General features: G+C 47.5%; 2 protein-coding genes across 2 annotated transcripts in view; one reads left to right on the top strand and one right to left on the bottom strand.

Annotated features, from left to right (window-relative positions):
* Positions 1-7,406, bottom strand: part of MYBBP1A (MYB binding protein 1a) — a 56,100-nt gene extending 48,694 nt beyond the window's left edge. Inside the window, 10 exon segments of the mRNA XM_029961250.1 lie at positions 130-419; positions 2,838-2,955; positions 3,113-3,280; positions 3,572-3,762; positions 4,542-4,649; positions 5,128-5,202; positions 5,551-5,634; positions 6,771-6,827; positions 6,829-6,867; positions 7,224-7,406. Coding sequence (XP_029817110.1) covers positions 130-419; positions 2,838-2,955; positions 3,113-3,280; positions 3,572-3,762; positions 4,542-4,649; positions 5,128-5,202; positions 5,551-5,634; positions 6,771-6,827; positions 6,829-6,867; positions 7,224-7,406 — 1,313 coding nt within the window.
* A 2,493-nt stretch (positions 7,407-9,899) lies between these two features.
* EIF4H (eukaryotic translation initiation factor 4H) lies at positions 9,900-20,521 on the top strand. The gene is made up of 7 exons (XM_018087903.3): positions 9,900-9,914; positions 14,415-14,661; positions 15,544-15,608; positions 15,717-15,816; positions 16,480-16,545; positions 18,382-18,540; positions 18,655-20,521. Exons 1-7 carry the CDS (start codon positions 9,900-9,902, stop codon positions 18,789-18,791), a joined length of 789 nt encoding a protein of 262 aa, XP_017943392.1. The 3' UTR covers positions 18,792-20,521.
* Positions 20,522-20,750: the final 229 nt, after the last annotated feature.

The following is a 20,750-nucleotide window of genomic DNA, read 5'->3' as shown; positions in this document are numbered from 1 at the left end:
GGAAATAACCACTAATTGTCAACTCAGGGCAAGGGAACCAGCAAACACTGTCTGTCCAAGCCAGACTTCACACAGGCACTGCTGTCACCACAGAGCAGAGGGAGGGAGGTGCATCACCCACACACTCACCCGGCTGCGTTTTCCCGGTTCTGTTTTTGCCGGTTACTTGAGAAGTCTAAACAACAGTCCAAGTCTGGCCTGAGGAACATGTCTTTGAGCCAGCTGACATATTTTTGCAAGGCCACTGCCTGCAGGTGTCTGACTACCCTGGAAGCACTCAGCCACACTGGCTTCCCCTGCTGGGTAAGGGTAGAGAAGCCCATCATCACAGCCAGCTGCCTCTCCGGGTCATCGCAGTCACTCAGGAATTTATCTATGTAGCCTTCCATCTCTGCAGCAAACTTAAATCCCTGTGGAAGCTGAAAAACACAGTCAAACAAGCAGGTTAGGAACTTCACACTCAGCCTGAATGGCTCTGTAAGGACGTATCACAGAATCACAGAATGGTCTGGGTTTGAAGGGACCTTAAACTCATCTCATTCCACCCACTGCCATGGGCAGGGAGACTTTCCACTAGACCAGGCTGCTCCAAGCCCTGTCCAACCTGGCCTTGGACACCTCCCTCGTAAATCACTTTAAAGAATTTGGTAGCAGTAAGTAAATTAAAGTCACATGCCTGCACATTTGTCCTAAGGCTTACAGTAGGCCATCAGTTCCAGTTCATGGTCTTCCTCTCAAAGGAGCAATCACTGTGAGCAACCACAGATTCCTGTCATGTACCAACCCCAGCCCTTTAATTTGCACCTTCCAAAACAGCAAAGCTTCAGTGGGCTGGACCAGCTCTTATTTTGGGTGAAAGTCCAGGGTGTTTCTCACATCATCTGCCTTGGACTTTCCTTAGATGTGGAAATTCCCCACCATCAGTTCTGGTCTTATCCAGCAGCCCTGGAGCCTGCTGACCTACAGGGGGTAGAACAAATGCCACCTCCTCTCCCTGGTGCCTCAGAAGTGTTGAGGAACTCTGAAACGAGGGGGAGTTGACATGTTTAACCTAAAAACCATATTCTGAGGTGTGGCTGTTTTGTGCTAAGTCCTACCTTCAGTCCTGCACTGACTCACAAGGCACAAAGCTGGCAGGCTGCTGGCCTTGGAACACTGTCCAGCAGCATGCAGATCACCAGGACACGGCCCATCTCACCACACCCCCCATTCCCTTATGGTCTTTCACAGCCCACAGTGTTGAATCCCACTATTTGTTCTGAAAAAAAATCTAAATGCATGACTGGAGAAACCTCAAAGAGGTGATTTCACTAAAAATTGCAACCCATCTTTAGTAAATTACTAAAACAACTTGTTTGGTCTAGTGTCACATCCAATACAGTGACCTGGTGGGAGCAAAAATATGGCTATAAATTTGTAATTAACTACAAATCCATCCAATTCTAACATAAATACCCCTGCAAGAAATCTCACAGAGCACACAGCTTAATAAGCTCCTGATTCCACTGCTGGAGAACTCAATACCTGTGCATCAATAGGAAAACTGGGAGAAAAACTCCAGGAGAGACGTTGTAAACAGGCTAATAGCTCACAACAGGGGGTTCATCAATCACCTCTCAACAACAGCAAAACAAGTAGGTTTGCTCCCCTGTTGATAAAGTGGAATCATGAGGATAACTATCAGTAAACATCAGGCTCAAGCTTTGTCTAGTTCCATCTCCAGCAACCACCAGAATCCCATAAGGAAGTACAAGGTAACAGTATTCGCATTCCGAAATAAACAACTCCTGTCAAGGAACAAAACAAAACAAACCCACAAAACCAGAACCAAATTCAAACCAAGATAGTTTCTATTTTCTCATCATCAAAAATAATAGGAGTTTCTCCTTCCACTCAGTCAATCACTGTCCTCAGGGGATTTGCACGTTTCAGACAGGAATTAATGTATTTTTTTGATAGAAGAACAGAGTCTTAATTCACTGTGCAACGAGAATAAAAAGCAAGAAGCAGGAAAACGAGTAAGTCAGTGGAGAAACACGGGCCATGCAGGGAGGCATCATGATAACCATTACTTTCAGAGCAAACCCACACATCTGTTGCTGCTTTGGTACCAGAAGAGAAAGACTGCACAGTCCTGTTTCTCCCAAGTGACAGCAATGATGTTGGGGCCCACAGAGGAGGTTTGGGATTATGTTACTGCAAAAAGTTGAGCTAAAGCCTGGTTTTATCAATATTCCCCTTTTATTCTTCCTCCCTTTATAGCAGGGCTGTGTTGTTTCCTGGCTTCCCAGGAGGGAAGAAGGAAGAGGAGCTCCAAAATCCAATTCCAAATCAATGTTGTGCTTAAATTCAGCTGTGCTTATGGAAACAAGCACTAACAAACAAAAGCACGAGTTGTCCCTTTTTGTCTTTGCCTTCAAACGTTCGTGCAACCCCCAGCACAATGACAGACAAAAAGGAGCTTCTGGACACAGAAAATCAAAGGGACTGCTAAAGGATGACATCTGACACTGTCAATATGCTGAGGGCTGCCCTTCCTCTGCTCCCTCCATCACTAGAGCTTTCTCAGCAGCAGCAATGAAAGCAGGTGGGGCAGTGCTGAACAGCTTCCAAACCCCTAAAGTAGGAACTTACAATTAAACAATTACAATTATATTGCAATTATATTCAGTCCACTGCAACCAGTGGTCATCCAATAACCTTGCTTTTAGTAAGAGTCCGAGGTCTAAAACGACATAAACCTTTTTTTTTATCCAGGATGATGTGAAACTAGGAGGGGGGAAGAGACGACTCCTGCTCAGGACAAGCTTGAGCACAAGCACATTCAGAAGACCCACCTGAGTTGCTATCACATGTTCTCCATAGTGCAGCATCACCTTCCCTTTGAGAACCACCTGCAGCTGCTCCAGGGACAGCACGGGGAGAGCACTGCCCAGCAACCGGTAGCACATGTAACTGGGGGGGAACAAAGCAGATCCCCTCAGGCTGAGGCACAGCAGCAAATCCACACACAGGGCTAAGACAGAGAGGGAGTGCTAGGGCAGCCAAAAATTCTGGGTCGAGAAAGAGAAGGGTAATACAGCAAACAACAAACAGGGTATGTTAAACAAACCTCACGGGTCCTGGTTTCTCCTTCAACAGCCCGTTCTCCACAGCTTCATTCCAGAAGAGCTCAAAGGCACCTTCCTTCAGTGCAACTTGCAGCAAATCAAACACTACACCGGGCAATTTCTTGTCCTCCTTCTCAGACTTGGCAGCACTTTTCAGAAGCTCTACAAGTCTAGGAGAAGAAACAAAATAATGTGAGAGATCTGGCCCGGAAGGGGAATTGCTGAAGGCCAAATTCATCCTGCTGAAGGACACAGAACATTTTCTGAGCACTGCAGGCTGTGTCTCCTGGGAGAAATGACAAAGCCATAATTTAGGAACTGGCGTAACAGTTAACACCTAGCCCTTAACAGCACCTGCAGTGGCAAATACAGGCAGGTATCAGAATCAGAGTCACATTTCTCTCACTGCTGGCCAAGAGGACAAGAGTGTTGGATTTATTGCTCCTTATTTAAGAATTTACCTGGGAATATTCTCCTCATTTACAACTGTAGGTGAGCCAAACAGCTTCTTCAGCTTTTTAGGTTTCAGCACACTGGGGAACTTCCTCATGCCCACAAGCAAAAGGTGCAGGTTCTCTGGAGATGTGAAGGCTGAAGAGAGGTCACCTTGCAAGATGTCAAACAGGACCTCCTCAAACACACTTTCAGGAACCTAGACAGGAATGAGGGTGAGAGCATATGAGAACATCTGAGGGTATTTCACCAATTTGCAGTGCAGTATCTGCATTGCAGGGCGTTTTACTAAGAGCTTGCAGTGTTCTGGAAACTTCAGAAAGTCTTCATGGTGACACAACCAAAAATAAATAACGGTTGTGTCCAGCAGTGCCAGACAGTCTCAGGTGCTTAACCACGGGGAGTAGGACAATATGTTGTCATCAGACAGCAATTCTGGTCACCTGACTCCAGCTGCAATTGTTCTCCTGCTGTCTGACTGCTCCTGCCTGTACAGCCATGCAACCCACACAGGAGGAAGCTCTGTTTTGATTTAACACTGGGAGTCTTCATATCTACAAACAATATCCACTTGAAAGATGGAAATAAACAAACTCTTTCTTTTACTGTATCTTCAGAGCTCCTTTACTCCCTGTCACAACATCATTTCTCTCCAAAAAGCTCAAAATTCAAGCTTAGGCTCAGGCTTGGTGCATAAAAACAAAGTCTGTTGATCAGAGCTTTCAACTTTCAAAAGAGCAGATGGTCTGATGTAATATCCCAGCAAGTAAATGGGAAAAAACAGGCTATGGGTTTGTCCATGAAATCAGACCAAGCTAAACCAGAGCATCCTTCCCAGAATACAAGCCTCTGCTCATAAGCAGTACAGGAGACAGCTCCCACATCCCTTTTAACTTCCAGCTGTGAACAAACTAAGGGAAAAGCCAACCCCCAAGCCAAGCCCTCCCTCCTCCCACCCACCCCGTGCTGTGCCTGTACCTCAGAGGTGATGTCGATGAGAGTTTTGCGTGGGAGGTCTCGGAGATGTGTTTGGTGGTTTGTCAGCTGCTGGAGAAGCTGGATGCTCTCCAGCAGAGCCTTCCGGTCCTAGGAAGGAAAGATAAGCCAAAAACAGAGGATGTGTACCCCAGAGATTAAGCTGAAGGCTCAGGTAATAATCCACTCCTGAGATGCTTATGCCTACTTGTAATAAAAACATAAACAATTGTTTCCTGGTAGGCCACTCATCCTTTTCCAAATTGGTGTTTTCTGGTAAACAACAGATCCCTTCTTTCCAGGAGAGGTAGGAACCTCCTGTACTACTTGACACAGTTCCTACATTCTAGTCAGGAACAGACATTTAAAAGGCACAAAAAGTCCATGACTAGTGCAACAGAAAAGAACTGAACTCGATGCTTCAAGTCCTGTTGCATCGATGAGCCAATGACCCTTTCTCTGTGGATCCTCTTTCCACCCCAGACAGCCCCAGAACCAGACCTGACACCCCCAGCAGCAGAACTGACACCCCCAGAATCAGAACTGACACCCCCAGAACCAGAACTGACACCCCCAGCAGCAGTGCTACCTTCACAAGCCGCCCAGACTGGAACAGAGCCATAACTCCAAAAAAGTTCCCAAAAGCAGCATTTCTCACAAGTTTCTGAAAAGAAAAAAAAAAACAAACAGAAAAGGGATTAGAAAAACCCTTCAGTTAGATTTCGCATCCAGCTACAGCTCTGCCATAGGGAGGGAAGACACTGAAAAGCAACTCCCTGCACAGTATTTAAGAACTGTCCTAGATTACCTTTTCATCTCACAAGCAAATCTCAGCTAAAACCGGGCCAAATGACAATGTCATCAACCCACAGTTTTCACAAATATTTCTGTTATTTCATTAGAGTCGATTGCTTTACCAAGAACTCCAAAACTACAGCATACACCAAGACTTCAAAGAATAGAAAACAATTAGTTTGAAGCAGCAGTTGGCAAATGCCATGAGCTGACTCACCTTTTTCACTTTTTCCAGATTGTGTTTTTCTTTTATCTGTTCCAGGACACTGCACAGTGGAATTTCCTCAAAAGTCTGTAAAACCTGAGGAGAGAGATGGAATAGCTCATTTTGCAACTCTTCCATTTCGTGAAGTTTTATTGGGTTCAGCTAAAACAGAGCTGAACAGTTGTTCAGCATAGCAGTAGATGTGCTGCTTTCTTGGGCCAGAATAGAGACAACCAGATCAGTAAAGATGTGTCAGAACAGGAACTAGACTGGGAGAGCTGGGGGGGTTCACCTGGAGAAGGCTTCAGGGAGACCTGAGAGCCCCTTCCAGTGACTAAAGGGGCTCCAGGAGAGCTGGAGAGGGACTGGGGACAAGGGCCTGAAGGGACAGGACAAGGGGGAATGCCTTCCCACTGCCAGAGGGCAGGGATAGATGGGATATTGGGAAGGAATTCTTCCTTGGGAGGGTGGTGAGGCCCTGGCACAGGCTGCTCAGAGAATCTGTGGCTGCCCCATCCCTGGAAGTGTTCAGGGCCAGGTTGGATGGGGCTTTAAGGTCCCTTCTAACCCAAGCCACTCTGTGATTCTGTGCAGACACAAATATACCTGCTGATATTAATTTTTTGCTTGTTTGTTTCCCTGGACATGACATGACAGATGAATAATGAGCACATTTTATTGCAACTGCCAGATCCTGTAACAGAAGCAATGAAACTTTTTGGCATGGGCAAGGCCCTGATTGAAATGGGAAGAACACAGGTTTTTCTGCTTTATGAACTTCTCAGGTCAGAAATTCTTCTTAGCTGAGGTCAGATCTCACTGGTGACCCCAACTCCTGGGACTCTTTGCCATGTTAAAGACTCCATCAGCACGGAGGAAAAAAATCAAACTCTGAAATGTTTGTTAAAGGGTTCTCTTCTCAGATCTCCCACACAAACAGCCAAAAGCAAGTCAGTTTTAAGAAATCACAGTAGCACTAAATGCAGCATATTTGAAAACCTGGTCAAAGTTTGCAAATTGGGGATGGCTCTTGAAGCAGGACAGAATTCTGTGGAATGAATATGCTACCGGTATAGTTCATAACTTTATAAGTGCGTTGTTCCTAGAGCGGACTAGGACCATTTAAAACCAGTTTTCTGTTATGAGAGCCTTCCCCTGCCATGAGCACGCAGAGCTGGCAGAGGGGACCCCAGGAACTGACCGGGGGCTGCAGAGCGCTGGGAAACACTGACCTGCGCCAGGGCCAGGCTGAAGCCAGGGCGGGCGGCCTCGCGGGTGGCTCCCAGTCCCCTCCACCAGCCGCTTCAGGGTTAACTTCAGCTCATCGTCCTGCAAAGAGAGACCCAGGGCTGAGGCTGATGGCCTGCCCGCGCCGGCGCCGACCGGGGCGCGCCCCAACACTGATGCGCTAGGGCGGGAGCGGAGGGGGACGAGCCAGTGGCTCGGGGGTACCCACCCGCACCCCGAGCCCTGCGGGCCGCCCGCTCACCTCTACTTGCCTGCCGCAGGTTGCTGCAGGAAGGTTCTCGGTGGGCCGGCCAGCCGCACCATCACTGCTCGCGGCTTGGCGATGTCCAGAAGAGTCCGAGTGGAAGTGCGCGTCGTAGCCGCAGCAACGCTCCGCGGGGGTCGGTCACCCGCCGCCCCGCTCCTCCATCCCCTCCATCCCTCCATCTCCTCCATACCTCCCACCGTCGCCCCGACCATCCCGGCCGACGGCCACCCGCCGCTGCCAGCACAGTCGGGGCGCCGCCCGCCCCGTCACCGCCTCTTTCGCGGGGCAGCAGCGGGACGGGCCCGGCCGCCGTGTGAGGCCGCGCATCACGGCCCGGCAGCTCCGCGCTGCCCTCACAGCCGCTTCCCCTCATGGCCGCCCCTCACAGGCCCCGCTCCCCTCCCCGCCCGCTCCCGCTCATAGGCACGCCCCTCACAGCCCGCTCCGCTTCACAGCCCCGCTCCCTTCACAGTGCCCGCTCACCTTCACAGCCCGCTTCTGCTTCAACAAAGGCCCGCTGCCATCATTGGCCGCCCTCAAGACCGCGCTCCCTCACAGCCGCGCTCTCCTCACAGCGCCGCGCTCCCCCTCACAGCCCGCTTCGCCCTGCATCGGCCTCTCAGCCCCGCCTCCCCTGAGCGCGTCCCCCGCTCCCCGCACACTCCGCTCCCTTCAGCCCCTCATCCCACAAAACCAAGTTCGTTTCCCCGCTGTGCAACAAGCCAACAACGACACGACTCAACAGACACATTTATTTATTCCAGAGCTGTGCAAGCCCCCGTGGTCGGCGTGTTCCACAAACACCAGACTTTTGGCGCCATTATTTATACAGAGAAATTCAGTTAGTAACTTTTTAAATACACTCCGACGATTTAGTATTAATTTCCATGCAAGTCACATAACCCCAAGTAACCTCTTTACATGCTCAGGGGATGTGTCTTCACCTGGGCAGGGTCTTTTTGACCTATGATTTTCAGTATTATAATGAACATAGGTCAGCTATAGGATACATGGACCTGGAGGATTTTGCCAGGTTAACAATGTATACATAGACACACATCAACATCTTGTTTTAATACATCCTTGAGGGTTGTTACTTGTTATGTCCTGGGATGCTCCTGCTGCCTGCCGATCACATGCAGTCTTTCTTGATTATTAGGTTGAAAGTGTACAAAGATCTCACATAAAAGAACATCCTGACTTCAGATACTCTTGACATATTTCACATTTTGCAACAGCCCCGCTCCCCTCAGGGCCATGTTCCCTCCCCGACCCTCAGACCAGCACCACTGCAGGACTCCAGGACTTGGTGCTCCAGCTCCAAGGGATCCCCGCGCTCCCCTCAGGGAAAGGTGGACACGAGGTGTGGGCACAGCTGTTGTATAAGAATCTGTCATTTGGTTTTATTATAAAAACTGAAATAATGGCCCGGGAAAAGGAGGCAAACCAGTTGGTGCAAATGGTACTTTTTAAGGACACAGGTCAGCCCATTTTCTTTATTTACAGTAAAATCCAGCACTATCTTCCACTGCCCTTCCAGGCTCCCGTGCCAGCCACGGGACTGCAGGGAATGAACGTGACCCCTGGAGCAGGATCCATCCCTGTGATCCCTAGAGGATGAACGTGACCCCTGGAGCAGGATCCATCCCTGTGATCCCTAAAGCATGAACATAACCCCTGGAGCAGGACCCACCTCCACGATCACTGCGATCCCTGCCCCGACCCCACCCGCAGGGACAGCGGGATGCTTGGGGGCACAGATGAGGCAGCTTTCGACCCACCGGGGCGGCTAAAACCGCCTCAGAGCCGCGGGCCGGGCTCGTGTCAGCCACCGAGCGCCCCGCAAACGCCACCCGGAGGCGTTACCGCCGCCGGGCAGATCGCCGGCAGACGCGGCCAGGGGATCCCCGGGCCAGATCCCCGTCCCGGCACGTCCGCCGCGCCTCCGCACAGGCCCAGCAGGCGCGGGCAGCCGCCGTCGGGGGCGGGGAGCTGGCGGCAGGCGCCGGGCGGGGCAGCAGCCCCGGCCACGCGCGCCGCCGTATATAAGCGTTGCGGGCTCACTGCGGGGCGCGTCCTGTCACGCTTCGCAACGGTGGACGAGGCCGCGGCGGCCCGATGGCGGATTTCGATCCCTACGACGCCCGGGCGCTAGCAGCAGCTTCGGCGGCGGCCGAGGTGAGCGGGCCGGGGGCCGCGCCCGGGGGGCTCGCCCCCGCGCCGGGCAGGAGGCGGCGGGGGGAGCGGCGCCCCCGCGGCTTCTTTTCGGCCACGCGAGGCGGGGCCGCGGCCTGCCCCGCCGTGAGGGGATGGCGAGCGGGGGGAGCGGCTGCCCCGGACCGCCCGGGGCGCCGCAGGGCTCTGTCCCGTTGGCCGCGGCCCGCCCCGCTTTGTGCGGCGGTCGCCGGGGTCCCGGCCGTGGTCGGCGCGTGAGCCCGCAGGGTTGCGGGCCGGGAGCGCCGGAATGGGCGGGAGGAAAGAGGAGGAGGAGGGGTGGAGGGTGGTTGCGATCCGCCGGCCGCAGGCGAGCGGAGCGGGGGTTTTGGAGGTGCTGGGCCGGAGCCAGGGCGGGCCGGCAGGGGATCGTGCACCGGGAGGGGCGGAGGGAGCGTCCCCGAAGCGGGGCAGGGGCTGTGGTGGTGCCTGCGGAGGGAGGAAATGGGAGGGCTTTGTGGTGCCTCCTCTCGGGGAGCCGTCGTCCTGCGTTATCCGGGGCTCCGGGTGCCGACTGCAAACCCCCGATCCTTGGGGAGAGGGCTCGCCCCTGTCTCCTTGCTGGGGAGTGCGCGTAGGGGAGGAGCTACGGAGACAATAACCAGCAATTAGGAGTTTGTCTTGAATCAGGTTAGGGAGGTGCGATCGAACAATGGACTTTTTGAAGGTTGGTGCTACTGTGGGTTTCTTTGTTGCACCAAACCAAAACAGCAGGTATAAAAGCATGGAATAAACTTCCTGGTGAGCAAATCTTCACACGTATGTTACTGTATCACCTCGTCTCCCGAGGTGTTTCCTGATCGATACTGTTCATATCTTTTCTGCTCTTAGAGGAATAACCTGGTTTCATTTCAGGTTCTTTGGGCAGCAGGGACAAGCTGCTGCTGGGGTTAGAACAGCAGTAAGTTTTCTTGTCTTTGAAAACTCTCTGACCCTTAAGCTTTTTAAGCTCATTTTCATGCACAGATACCCTTTGTGTCTAATCCAGAGATGTCCCAGGGCAAACAGCTGATGTAGCCACTTACATTTCTGTTGTTTTCTTTTTTAAATTCTGTAACAAAATAACCTTGCCAGTGGCCTAGAGTAGCATTTGACACATAATAAATGCAGATGTTGCTGTGCAGTGTAGCCTAGTCAGTGTAGGCACATTCTATGAAGTAATGAAATTACAGCTATTTCATATTCAGATTTCTGTAACAGAGAACTTCCAACTTGCTCTCAGGCAAGACCTGGATCCTTGTTTGGAGAGCTAGAGGCATCCTGCAGACTAGTAGATGCATTTACAGATGAGAAAATGTACTTATTCTGATCTAGCTGCAGTTTTAAGCCTCAGACACCACTAATATTAGAGTGGAACTTGTCCTTGCATCTGATTTAACATTATTGCTAGTAAGTTACTAACAGCTAATTCACAATTTCAGACCTTAACAAGTCTCTGTACTTTGTATAAAGTCCTGTAATATGGGAAGTGTAATGAAAACATTCTTCTTGAAGGTTCTGATTAAAGAATCCCATGTTAATTTAAATTGCATCCTACTCATTTTTAGGCACTCTAGAAGTGTAAGAGTAGTGTAAACTCAGTTGAGGTATAGTAGTTTTTGTAAAAGTAGCATTTTGCATAACCTTTGTGTGTACAGAGAGTGAGATTTCAGTGTGACAGATGGGAAATCAGTGCCCAACAGGTTCTAGCATATGTGAGATCTGCCTCTTTCTCATAATCTTCAAAATGATGGTGTGGGAGCACCAGAATGTGACTGTGGTGTGATGAGGCCTGGTTTGCTACCCCTCCTGTGTCTGATGGTGCTCTGATTCAGAGCTGAAGCACAACACTATGGGATGCAGAAGTCACCTTATTCCAGATGAAGAACATGCTGCTGACATTAATTACAAAAAACTTACTATAAAGGCTGTTTGGGAACTGTTTTGGAGCCCGAAATATGACACAAAACCCTGTAATTAATCACACTGAGGCCTAGTTGAAACATCTGCAGAGTTGAAGGGAACAGTGTTTGTCACTCCTGAATCGCTGCTGGGCTGTTTATTTAGGTGTGGCTTGGAGCACTGAGCTCCTTACTAAAGGTTAAGATTCACCTGCTGAACTGCTGCTCAGCTCAATGAGAATGGAGAGTTAGTCCCTGTCCTTGTGGCAGTTTTTGGGTCCTGTGTCTCACCCATCCAGTGTTAATAGATGTCTCCTAATTTTTAGCCTTGGGGAAGCTTTTTGTTGAAGACATCTGATGCTGTAGAGGTGTCCTGGGTTGCTTGAATAAATTGGGTATGAATTTAGAGCTGTGGTCTTGGAGGCTCCTGGCAGAACTTGCATCCTGCTGATCCTTACAGTGCCCCAGTAGGGCTCTAATGTTGGAACCCAGGTAGGCTCTTGCCTCTGGCAAATCCTGAGCGTTGATCCCTAGGGAAAGGCTCTTTAACTCACCTGCTGGCTTGCAAGTATATTTTTTGAACTTTTCACAGATCTTGTTTTCTAGAGAGAGAACTAAACTTTCCAAAAGTGTAGCTTCAAAATGATAGTTCAGTTGTCCTTCCACCTCATTAACTCTGCCCACCACAAGGTAAGTTCAGTCACTAGAAGCAAGCTTTCCTCTTCAGCTCTCTGGTTTTCTGGAAAGGAAGTCAAATCCTGTCTTTCAGATTCCCACACTGAGATGACATAATTATTACCTAATTGTGTCTGAGCAAGTTACACTGAGTGGGAAATGCAGATATTCATTCAACACTCTGGTGTGACCCAGTTCACTTGGTTCAGAGATGTTTTCAATTATTTTTTGACTTTTGTCCTATTCTGTTGTAAATGAGAGAATCTTCTTCCAATCTCATTGTTTGGTTACTGAAGTCAGCCCTTTTTTTAATTTATTTCACTGTTTCAGTATTGGAAAAATGTAGGGAAGTACCAAACCAGTTTGTTTTAGTGTCTCTATACCCTGGATTCAGTAGGAAGCAGTTTGGAACTTAGTTAGTTGTTGACCATTCCTGTTCTTCAAACGGAAACTGAAATACCAAATGCATAGTTCTGTATCTGATAACCAAGGCCTTCATATCAAGTTCAGAAAGAATACTTCATTTCCTGACATAAAATGAATCAAATTTCACAACAGGGCCTGGGTTTGCACACAGGCACCCCGGGAAGTTCTGGTGTGCTGTGGTAGAAACGAGGTTTGTCTGTGACACACAAAATCCTTTTGGGGATTGTGGGTGTGGTTCCCAAAGTGGCTCAAGTGGGGGTTGCTGGTGAAAGCTGAGGTTCCAGCCCTTGCTCTCCTTCCCCTTCCCATCTTGGCACGGTGCTGTTTGCAGCTGTCCAGATCACCTGGTTGATCTGGCTGAGGATTCAACTCCAGGGTGGGTTTTTGGGTGAATCAGTTCACTGAGGAGGTCACTGGCAGCTCAGGAACGTGCTGAGAATGTGCTCAAGGAGGGGATGCCCCTTTGCAACTCAGCTGGGGCAATTCTGATGTTCCTATAGAGCATAAATATTGATTTTTATTTTTATTTTTGACTGCAAATTAAATGCACATTTTAATAGCTGTTCTTTATGCCATAGATGAGAATTAAGGACAAAGACATGGACCTGATTCTACATATTATGGAATTATTTAGAAGAGCAACTCAACTCAGCTTTCTTGGAGTTCCTCCTTAAAACTTGGTCTTGTGACTGAAGTTAATTCTGCTATACATTCACAGCACCCAGCTATTGCAGCTTTAGTTCTCCAGTATGTTTTTGACTTGTTAATGAGACAAAGGCAGATGAGGAATATTGTCAAAAATGCAAAAATACAAACCTGGGTGGACACTAATTAAAGATATGTAGGTTGTGATTCAAGTATGTTTAGCAGCATGTTGATAATGGTGGTGATAAATGATTCCTGCATGGAGCTGCTGCCATAAAAAGGCACAAATGACAGGCTCACCTAGGAAGAGTTAAGGAATCTTATTCAAGCTTAATGCATTATCTGATTCATTAGCAATAAAATATTTATTCTGGAATGAGGAAAAATACTGACAAGTACCTTGCTGGCCCAATGGATTTTCTGGCTGCATGCAACCAGCCAGAATAAAAGGAAATAATAAAATTATTTGACCTCCTGGATTTTAGGTAGGATTCTGCAGCACTCTGATTGGTCCATGTCACATTGGCAAATCTGCTTTAGTACAGCTTGTGTTCCACTGGGCTCTTAAATGCACAGGGAGCCTCTGGGAAGGGGAACAAACATGAGCAAAGCCCAGCAGAAGGCAGGTGATAAAGGGAAGATGGGCAGAGTGGAAGGGAGGCATCCCAGGTAAAGATCAGAGGTTCCTGAGGGAGGCAAATGGTGTTGGAACCAGTGGCACCCCATAGTCTGCAAGTCCAAGAGCTTTAACTTCAGGCTGCCTTGTTACCTTGCTCTCTGTACAGGAGATCCAAGCTGGTTTGGCTCTACAGGGATTCACACACAGGTGTGTTACAATGGTACAGTAAAGAATTTAGCTGGGACAATTTAATTCCTCAGCAGCCAATGCCAAGAGCTTCACTGAGACTGAGGGATGAGACAGGGAAAGACCACCTAGTTTACTGCAGTTTGTAATTCACGGCACAAAGGAAGAACTAAACATCCAGACAGCACTGAAATTGGGTTTTCTGCCTTAGAACCCCTTGCTCAACCAAGTTTTTTATGGTGTGTTTGATTCAAAGCATTCCAGTCCAGGTATCTGACAGTTATGGCAACAACTTCAGACTTAGGAGGTGTTTCTGTTAAGATAAATGCTGCTGAAAGAATTTAGATGATTGTGGAGTGGGTATTGATAATATACTATTTGGTTGAAAGCATTGGATCCAGCTTAGTGTCAGGATAAGCTGACAAACAAATACAAGTATTTCCTCACTGCTATAAATGATTCTCAAAATTCTAGTCTAGGATGTGGTTTTGAAGATACAGTGTTTTTGAGCAGGGGACAGTAGAGATAGGAAACATAAGGTCTTAATGAATTGTGGGATGAGAAAGGAGTTCATTCATCACCTTGTTACTGAGTTCCTCTAATGCATTAAAATACATTGTTTGGTTGGTTTTTCCATGGAAGTACTGCACCAGGTAACACTGGAAAGGAGTTGACCAGGAGTGAAGGTGGCAGGTGCAGGCAAAGGGGTGGACAAACCACCAGAGCTGTGTGACAGTCCCCAGAGCCTGCAGTGTGGCCGTGCTGGGAGTCACTTCCAGGGCACTGTGCTTTTTCCAACAGGTCTCGTGGTGGTGGCCTTGGTTCCCGCAGAAATAAAGAACTGCCAACAGAACCCCCTTTCACAGCCTATGTGGGAAACCTGCCCTTCAACACTGTCCAGGGAGACATAGATGCCATCTTCAAGGATCTCAGCATCAGGAGCGTGCGGCTAGTCAGGGACAAGGAAACAGATAAATTTAAAGGTCAGTGTTCCCACCTGGGTCGGCTGCAGAAGGAGAACTGGGAGGAGAAAATAAAGCCACTGCAATGGGGAATTGCAGGCTAAGGCACAGTTGATCTTGGGATCTTTATGTTGAGTTATGGAGGTTTCTCATTTGAACGAGATTCACTGTTCCTTCCATCATCTTGATGTAACCTGAGTGACAGGAGTCAATATTTGCTCTGCCCTAAAAGGACTTTCTCAAACCTTGTTTGTCTTGTATGAATTCTATCAGAGCTGAAGTGTCTGACCCACTTAAGACCCATGACCTTAAGCATTGAGTACTTACACAATATTCCTGTACTTCAGAAGACTGCCATTGCTTCACCTCTGTCCTTTTTTAGTAGACAGGGAGAAAAAGCAAGTAGATAAACGATTCAGGCAACTTTTAGAGGATGCAAATCTAATTTCCATTGGAATTGGCCAGTGGAAAGGGACTATATTTGTAAGTTACTTTTAGGGGTGGAAAAGGCTTAACTTGGAGAGGATCTTTTTGAAAAGTAATAAATCCACTAAGTAATGTGATGACACAAAATCACAATGCTGGCCAAGAAGGTATTTCAGCTTCTTGTTTAAAAATATCAAGAAACAAGTGTCAATATTCACCTAAACAGTTGTATAGATCAGATCTAATCTGCAATGAGAACTCTGTGGAAAAGGGCTCTTGGCATTCACGTGGTGCCCAGAGTTCTGTTTCAGGATTGGCCCCATCATTAACAGGCACAGGTAAATGCATTCAGTATTAATGCATCTTGCACTTACCACAGATGGAAAGAGAAGGGAGGCCATTAGCAGATGTGCAGGAGGAGCAGCTTCTTACAAAGGCCTTCTAAAGTGCTGTTAACTTGAGATTTGTTTTTTACAGGATTTTGTTACGTAGAGTTCGACGAGGTGGAGTCACTCAAGGAAGCTCTTACATATGATGGTGCAGTAAGTACACTTGCAATTAATTTGTGAAATCAAAGATAAACATAAGTCTCAAACTCCTTTGCAGCCCTCGTGGTACATCCTGAACAGATTCTCCCCTTGATTTAACAGCTCTTGGGTGACCGGTCACTCCGAGTGGACATAGCAGAAGGCAGGAAACAGGACAAAGGTGGCTTTGGCTTCAGAAAAGGTGGCGGGCCTGATGACAGAGGTGACTTCCATTTTTCTAAGTAGCTTCTTAAAATATAATGGTTGTAGTTGTGTCTTCTGGTGCTGGACTAATGCTGAGACAAGGCATGCAAGTGAACATGAAAATTCTATTGCGAGGAGAAATGTGGCATAAACACGTTTCTAACCAGCTGCTGCTGCTGCTCCTGAGGTGTCTGGAATTGAGCTGTGCTTTGTGTCCAAAGGCTGGATATGTTGTCACTCCTGGCCCAGGAAGTGAGACCAATACCCCTAATAACATGCTGTGTCTTGCAGAGGACAATCATAAGCCCAACAGTCTGATCTGCTACTATTTTATGATGATGTAAGAAAAGTGAGTAAGCACAAGTAGACAAATACTTATTTTGGACTATGTCTCCAGTTCCAGTGTGAAGAGAGGCTTGGCTGTAGTTAAAGCTTGGTTGAACCAGACTCACTAAAGGTTTCCATTGAATGTGTATTAGGGAAACTTTTCTGAGCATTTATTCTTGGTTCATTTAAACTGACTGTTCGTTCCTGTGCAATGGAACTTGGTAGTACTGAAAGGAAAGGATTTTCCAGCAGCATGACTTTTGGACATTGAAGGACTGAAACGTTGGTTTGGTATCCCCTTGCCCAGTCTTTCCCACAGCTTCAGATCTGAACACAATTGTGGCTTTTTTCCTAGGAATGGGAGGAGGTTCCCGAGAATCCAGAGGAGGTGGATGGGATTCCAGAGATGACTTCAATTCTGGTACCAGTATTCACACTTATACAGAGAGGGAGCCTAAAAGGCACCGAAATGTTCTCCTTTTCATTTGTCCCCCCTTACTGCTTTGATTGAATCTACTGTATGTGCCCACTTGGACATCCTGCAGCTGTGGTGGGATTCCTCAGGGGGAATCTTCCATTGCCTTGTAACAGAGGAGAGAGTCTTGATTGTAAATTCTGTGAAAGCACCCTAAGTGACAGAATACTTGTCCAGATGTAGCTCACGGTCTGTTTTAAGCATTTCTCAAACATCTGGCAGAGTAAATTTCTCAATAGTAGCAGAGACAGACAGGTCATGTGGAAAGGCTGACACTCTTTCAGAGCAGAGGCTTTCACCTTCTTAGGGAGATGTGACATCTTATGTGTATTCCTGCAGAAACTGACTTCTCCAAAGATGGATTAGTGTTCCAAAATACTTTTAAATGCAAAATATTCCTGAACTTGTTACAGCAATGCATGCAGCAGCGACTGAGCTTGCTGAGTGCAAGGTAGTGACAGAGCCACCGGGTTTGCTCTTGCCTTCCAGTCAGTTCCTACCTATTAGAATCCAGGGTGGCATTAACACAATTGCTTTTGTCCTCTGAACTCGTGGGTTTGGTCCATTTTCTGATGGGGAGATGCTGGCAAGTGCAACTTTGCAATGTCTGGTCTCTGCGTGAGTGGAATGGACGATGTAGGAGCGGTGCCAAAGTGTGCCCTTGCCACCAGCATGGATTGGAAGTGTGATGCTGGAGAGAGGAGCTTGCTACAGCACTGTGCTTGACCTGCCTTTGGAGCTAAGCATTCTGGTGCCACAGCTTCATACCTTCCTTGGCAGCTTCTCCAAATGTGGATGCATTTCGGCCTGTTAAATGCTGGACGAGTGATTTGTGAGCCAAAAGTTTAGCATTTAAGTCTTAGTTGCTACAAAAGCTTTTCTTCTCAGGTCGTACAGCCCTGGATCAAGTCTTTAAAGATGGTTGGTTTGGCACTGAAGTAAGTAAGGGACAGCTCTGCAACTCTGCCAAATACTGAAGTGGAAAGGAAAATCTCAGTTGGGAACCAAACAACTTTCTCTTCCAGGCAGCTTCTGAAAATCTGAGTATATTCCCTTTCCTGTGCTGTTAAATTGAAGTATCCTCCTCCAATTCAATGCAGGCAGTGGAGGTTTGGAGAGATACTCCAGGATAGTCACTGGTACAGACTGGAGCTCTGGTCAGTGACAGACAGTTCCTGATTTTTTTGATACATAAACTGAGGAAATATAATCAGTTTAAAATCTGATTTTTTTCCCCCCCCAATCCTTTAACTAGTCTAGTAAATACCTTGTCACTTAATGGTACAGCTAAAAAGCCTTGGGGTTTTACTCTGTTCTGTAAGGACTGTGTATTTCACTACTCCCCAGCTATTTTCCCATTTGCTCTGCTCCTGCAGATTTCATGCTAAGGCTGCAGCCAGTGGAATCTTCTGGCTACAGAAGTACTCTGAGTACTTGTAGTGTTGTCTCTGAAGTCAGCTAATGGTGTTAACAATCTGAAGTTGCAGCTGAAGCTCATATTTTAAGCTCACTTGACCCACTCTCCAACACTCCAATAAGCCTCTAAGTGGATAAAGCTCTTTCTGAACTTGGCATAGTATACTTGGTTTCAAAGGGAATCTGAATGACTCTTCTAGAACATGTTAGACCTCTGTGAAGCAAATCTGTCTGCAGACAAAAGGCTCAGTGCACCACCTTGGACTGGCAGCAGTGACTTGTGAAGTTTTCCAGTCATCCAGATAAAAATCTAGATGCAAAACATTGCAAAATATGCTCTTTAAATCCACTGTTTTCCATCTTCAGGATTCAAAGACGATGACTTCTTGGGAGGTCGGGGTAGAGGAACCCGCCCCGGAGACCGGCGACCACCCGGTGCCTCCATGGGAAGTGGTGGCACCGGTCGCTTCAGAGATGGGCCTCCCCTTCGTGGGTCTTCCATGGACTTCAGAGAGCCAACAGAAGGTAAACTCCCACCTTGGGTAATTCCCTCGGGAAGGAGACTCGTGGTTCCTCTGTCAGGTGGGAGCTCCTGCCCTCGACAGCCGGATCTTAGCCCTGGCCTGTTTTCTCTTCCAGAGGAAAGAGCACAGCGACCCCGACTGCAGCTCAAACCTCGAACGGTCGATACTCCCCTCAATCAAGTAGCCAACCCAAACTCTGCGATCTTCGGCGGAGCCAAGCCCCGGGAGGAAGTAGTAAAAGAGCACGACTGAGTCTGGGGTTGGGAGGGAATGGGGAGGCGGGAGAAAAAGCAAGACAGTACAGAGTGACTAGCTCTGCTGGAATGTCAACCCTGCAGTTTACCATTCCTGCCATCTGGTATTTGTCCTCTTTGAAACCGAAAACACAGAGCTTGTGAATGCATGTCAGCTGTTAACAAGTGGTTTTTAGTACGTTCTTGGCTTTGCTGTATCTAGTGCCTGCTTTGTGCTGAGTTGCCCTCTTCTGTTTCCTTCCAAGCAGCACAGTTGCCAGTAGAAAAGGCAGTGTGGCTGCTTCCACGAGCGTGGAGGTCTCTGGACAAAGGTGCTGCTTCACTTCTTCCTTTCTGGGTTTGTTTTACTTTAGAAGCACAGGTTAGACTTAGTTATTTCCCTGTATCGTTTCCTTTTACTTCTCAGTGCTCCTCTTCTGACCTGCATGTCTCGTTCTGTATTGCTGTGGCTCTGAAGAGGAAAACTGAAGAGTCCAGATGAGTTGGACAGAGGAACGTACAGTTGTAACCGGGCAGTGAAATGCCATTCCTGACAATTGGTGACAGTTACTGTTCACAGCAGAGCCCCTTAGAAAACTAAGGGGGGGGCAGCTGCCCTTTCACAGGGGTTGCCAGGAAGGATCAATTTAACAGATGCCTTGCCTGACAAGCCTTGGGAATAGCTGGTGGAATCAGTATGGATAAAGCCTCTGCCAGCAGCCTCTTCCTGCTGGCTGTTGACTTCCAAATGGTACGATACTACTGCACCTCTGAGCTCAAGGTTAGAGTGCTGCAAAAACGTGCCTGTTTGAGCACAACTGCTCACTGGCTCTTTCTGCTTACTTTTTTGGGTTTTACATGTTTGGTAAATTTTTAAATGAAATTTCTACCAATAAAATTTGACTTTTTTATTTTTGTTGAAGGAGTGTATACTTTGCCATGCAGTATTTGATCGCCACTATCCCCTGAATTTCTTTGCCCAGTGGGGTACAGTTTTAGGACCTCAGCTTTTAGAATACCTTGAAAGTGGGCAGATTAGAAATCCTCTTGCTTTAGATTCTCATGTAGAAGTTTGGGTAAAAAGCATCTCGTGTTGCTGCACCTCTTTTCACTTGGAAATGTTTCTTGCCAGTGTTGTGTGGGAGGAGGGAGGGGAGGCTGGAGCAAAAGGAGAGATCATTGATGTTGAAAACCAAAACCTGAGGTGTGGATGTGTCCAGTGCATGGGAAAAACTTGGGCCCCCAGTGCCAGTGGTGAGAGCCTTCAGACAGAACAGCTGGCACCCCAGAGTACTTGCAAGAGGAGTTTGGAAGCATGGCTGCCCCACTACCAGCACCACTGCTAGTGATGAATTTCTTCCCTAAAAGTTCCTGTTGTAAGTCAGAGTCCCAGCAATTTACAGAACTACTCTTTCCTTCCTGCTGCCTTTCACTTAATCTGCTTCTGAGATAAGAACCATTTGTCTAACACTAATACTTAATTTAAGACAGACATGCATTTGTGTGGTTGTATTCCAAACCAATAATTGATCTATTTACATCTTCAATGTGGAAAAGATTTTAAGAACAAATTCCCATATAAAAACTCACCTCTAGTCAAGACAGTTGACTTTTAAATGTAAAAACAAAGGAAAAAAAAATAAGAAGTGAATTCCAAACACTTAACACATTCTGCTTCATAACAAAATAAATTTATGGATATGGTATTTTGTGAATGATCTTTTAAATAAAAGAAAACATTAAGTAATATTTAACATTGGTCTTTATTTGAGTCTGCTCTAGCATGTTTTTTCCCCCCCTCAGTTTTCAAATATTGTGTTAATTTGTACCAGAGCTATTCTGGTACAAAATAAGGGGGGAAGAGGAAAAGATAAAGGGGAGGAATCTAATCTAAACAGTGCTGGAACAGTGAAGTAAAAATTGTTTATGGGTGGAAATAAGCCCAAGTTCTTTACCCTGTGGTTTCAGTGTCACTTCA

This window comes from Manacus vitellinus, unplaced genomic scaffold (assembly GCF_001715985.3).
Source record: "Manacus vitellinus isolate BGI_N305 unplaced genomic scaffold, ASM171598v3 scaffold_32_pilon, whole genome shotgun sequence".
NCBI classification, from domain to species: domain Eukaryota; kingdom Metazoa; phylum Chordata; class Aves; order Passeriformes; family Pipridae; genus Manacus; species Manacus vitellinus.
Note: the sequence above shows the minus strand (reverse complement) of the source record. Positions and strands in the feature narration are given on the sequence as shown.

Coding starts and splice junctions, on each gene's coding strand:
- EIF4H (XM_018087903.3), top strand. Junction 14,662..15,543: donor GGAAACAGATAAATTTAAAG/GTCAGTGTTCCC, acceptor TGTTTTTTACAG/GATTTTGTTACGTAGAGTTC. Junction 18,541..18,654: donor CTTCAGAGAGCCAACAGAAG/GTAAACTCCCAC, acceptor TTTCTCTTCCAG/AGGAAAGAGCACAGCGACCC.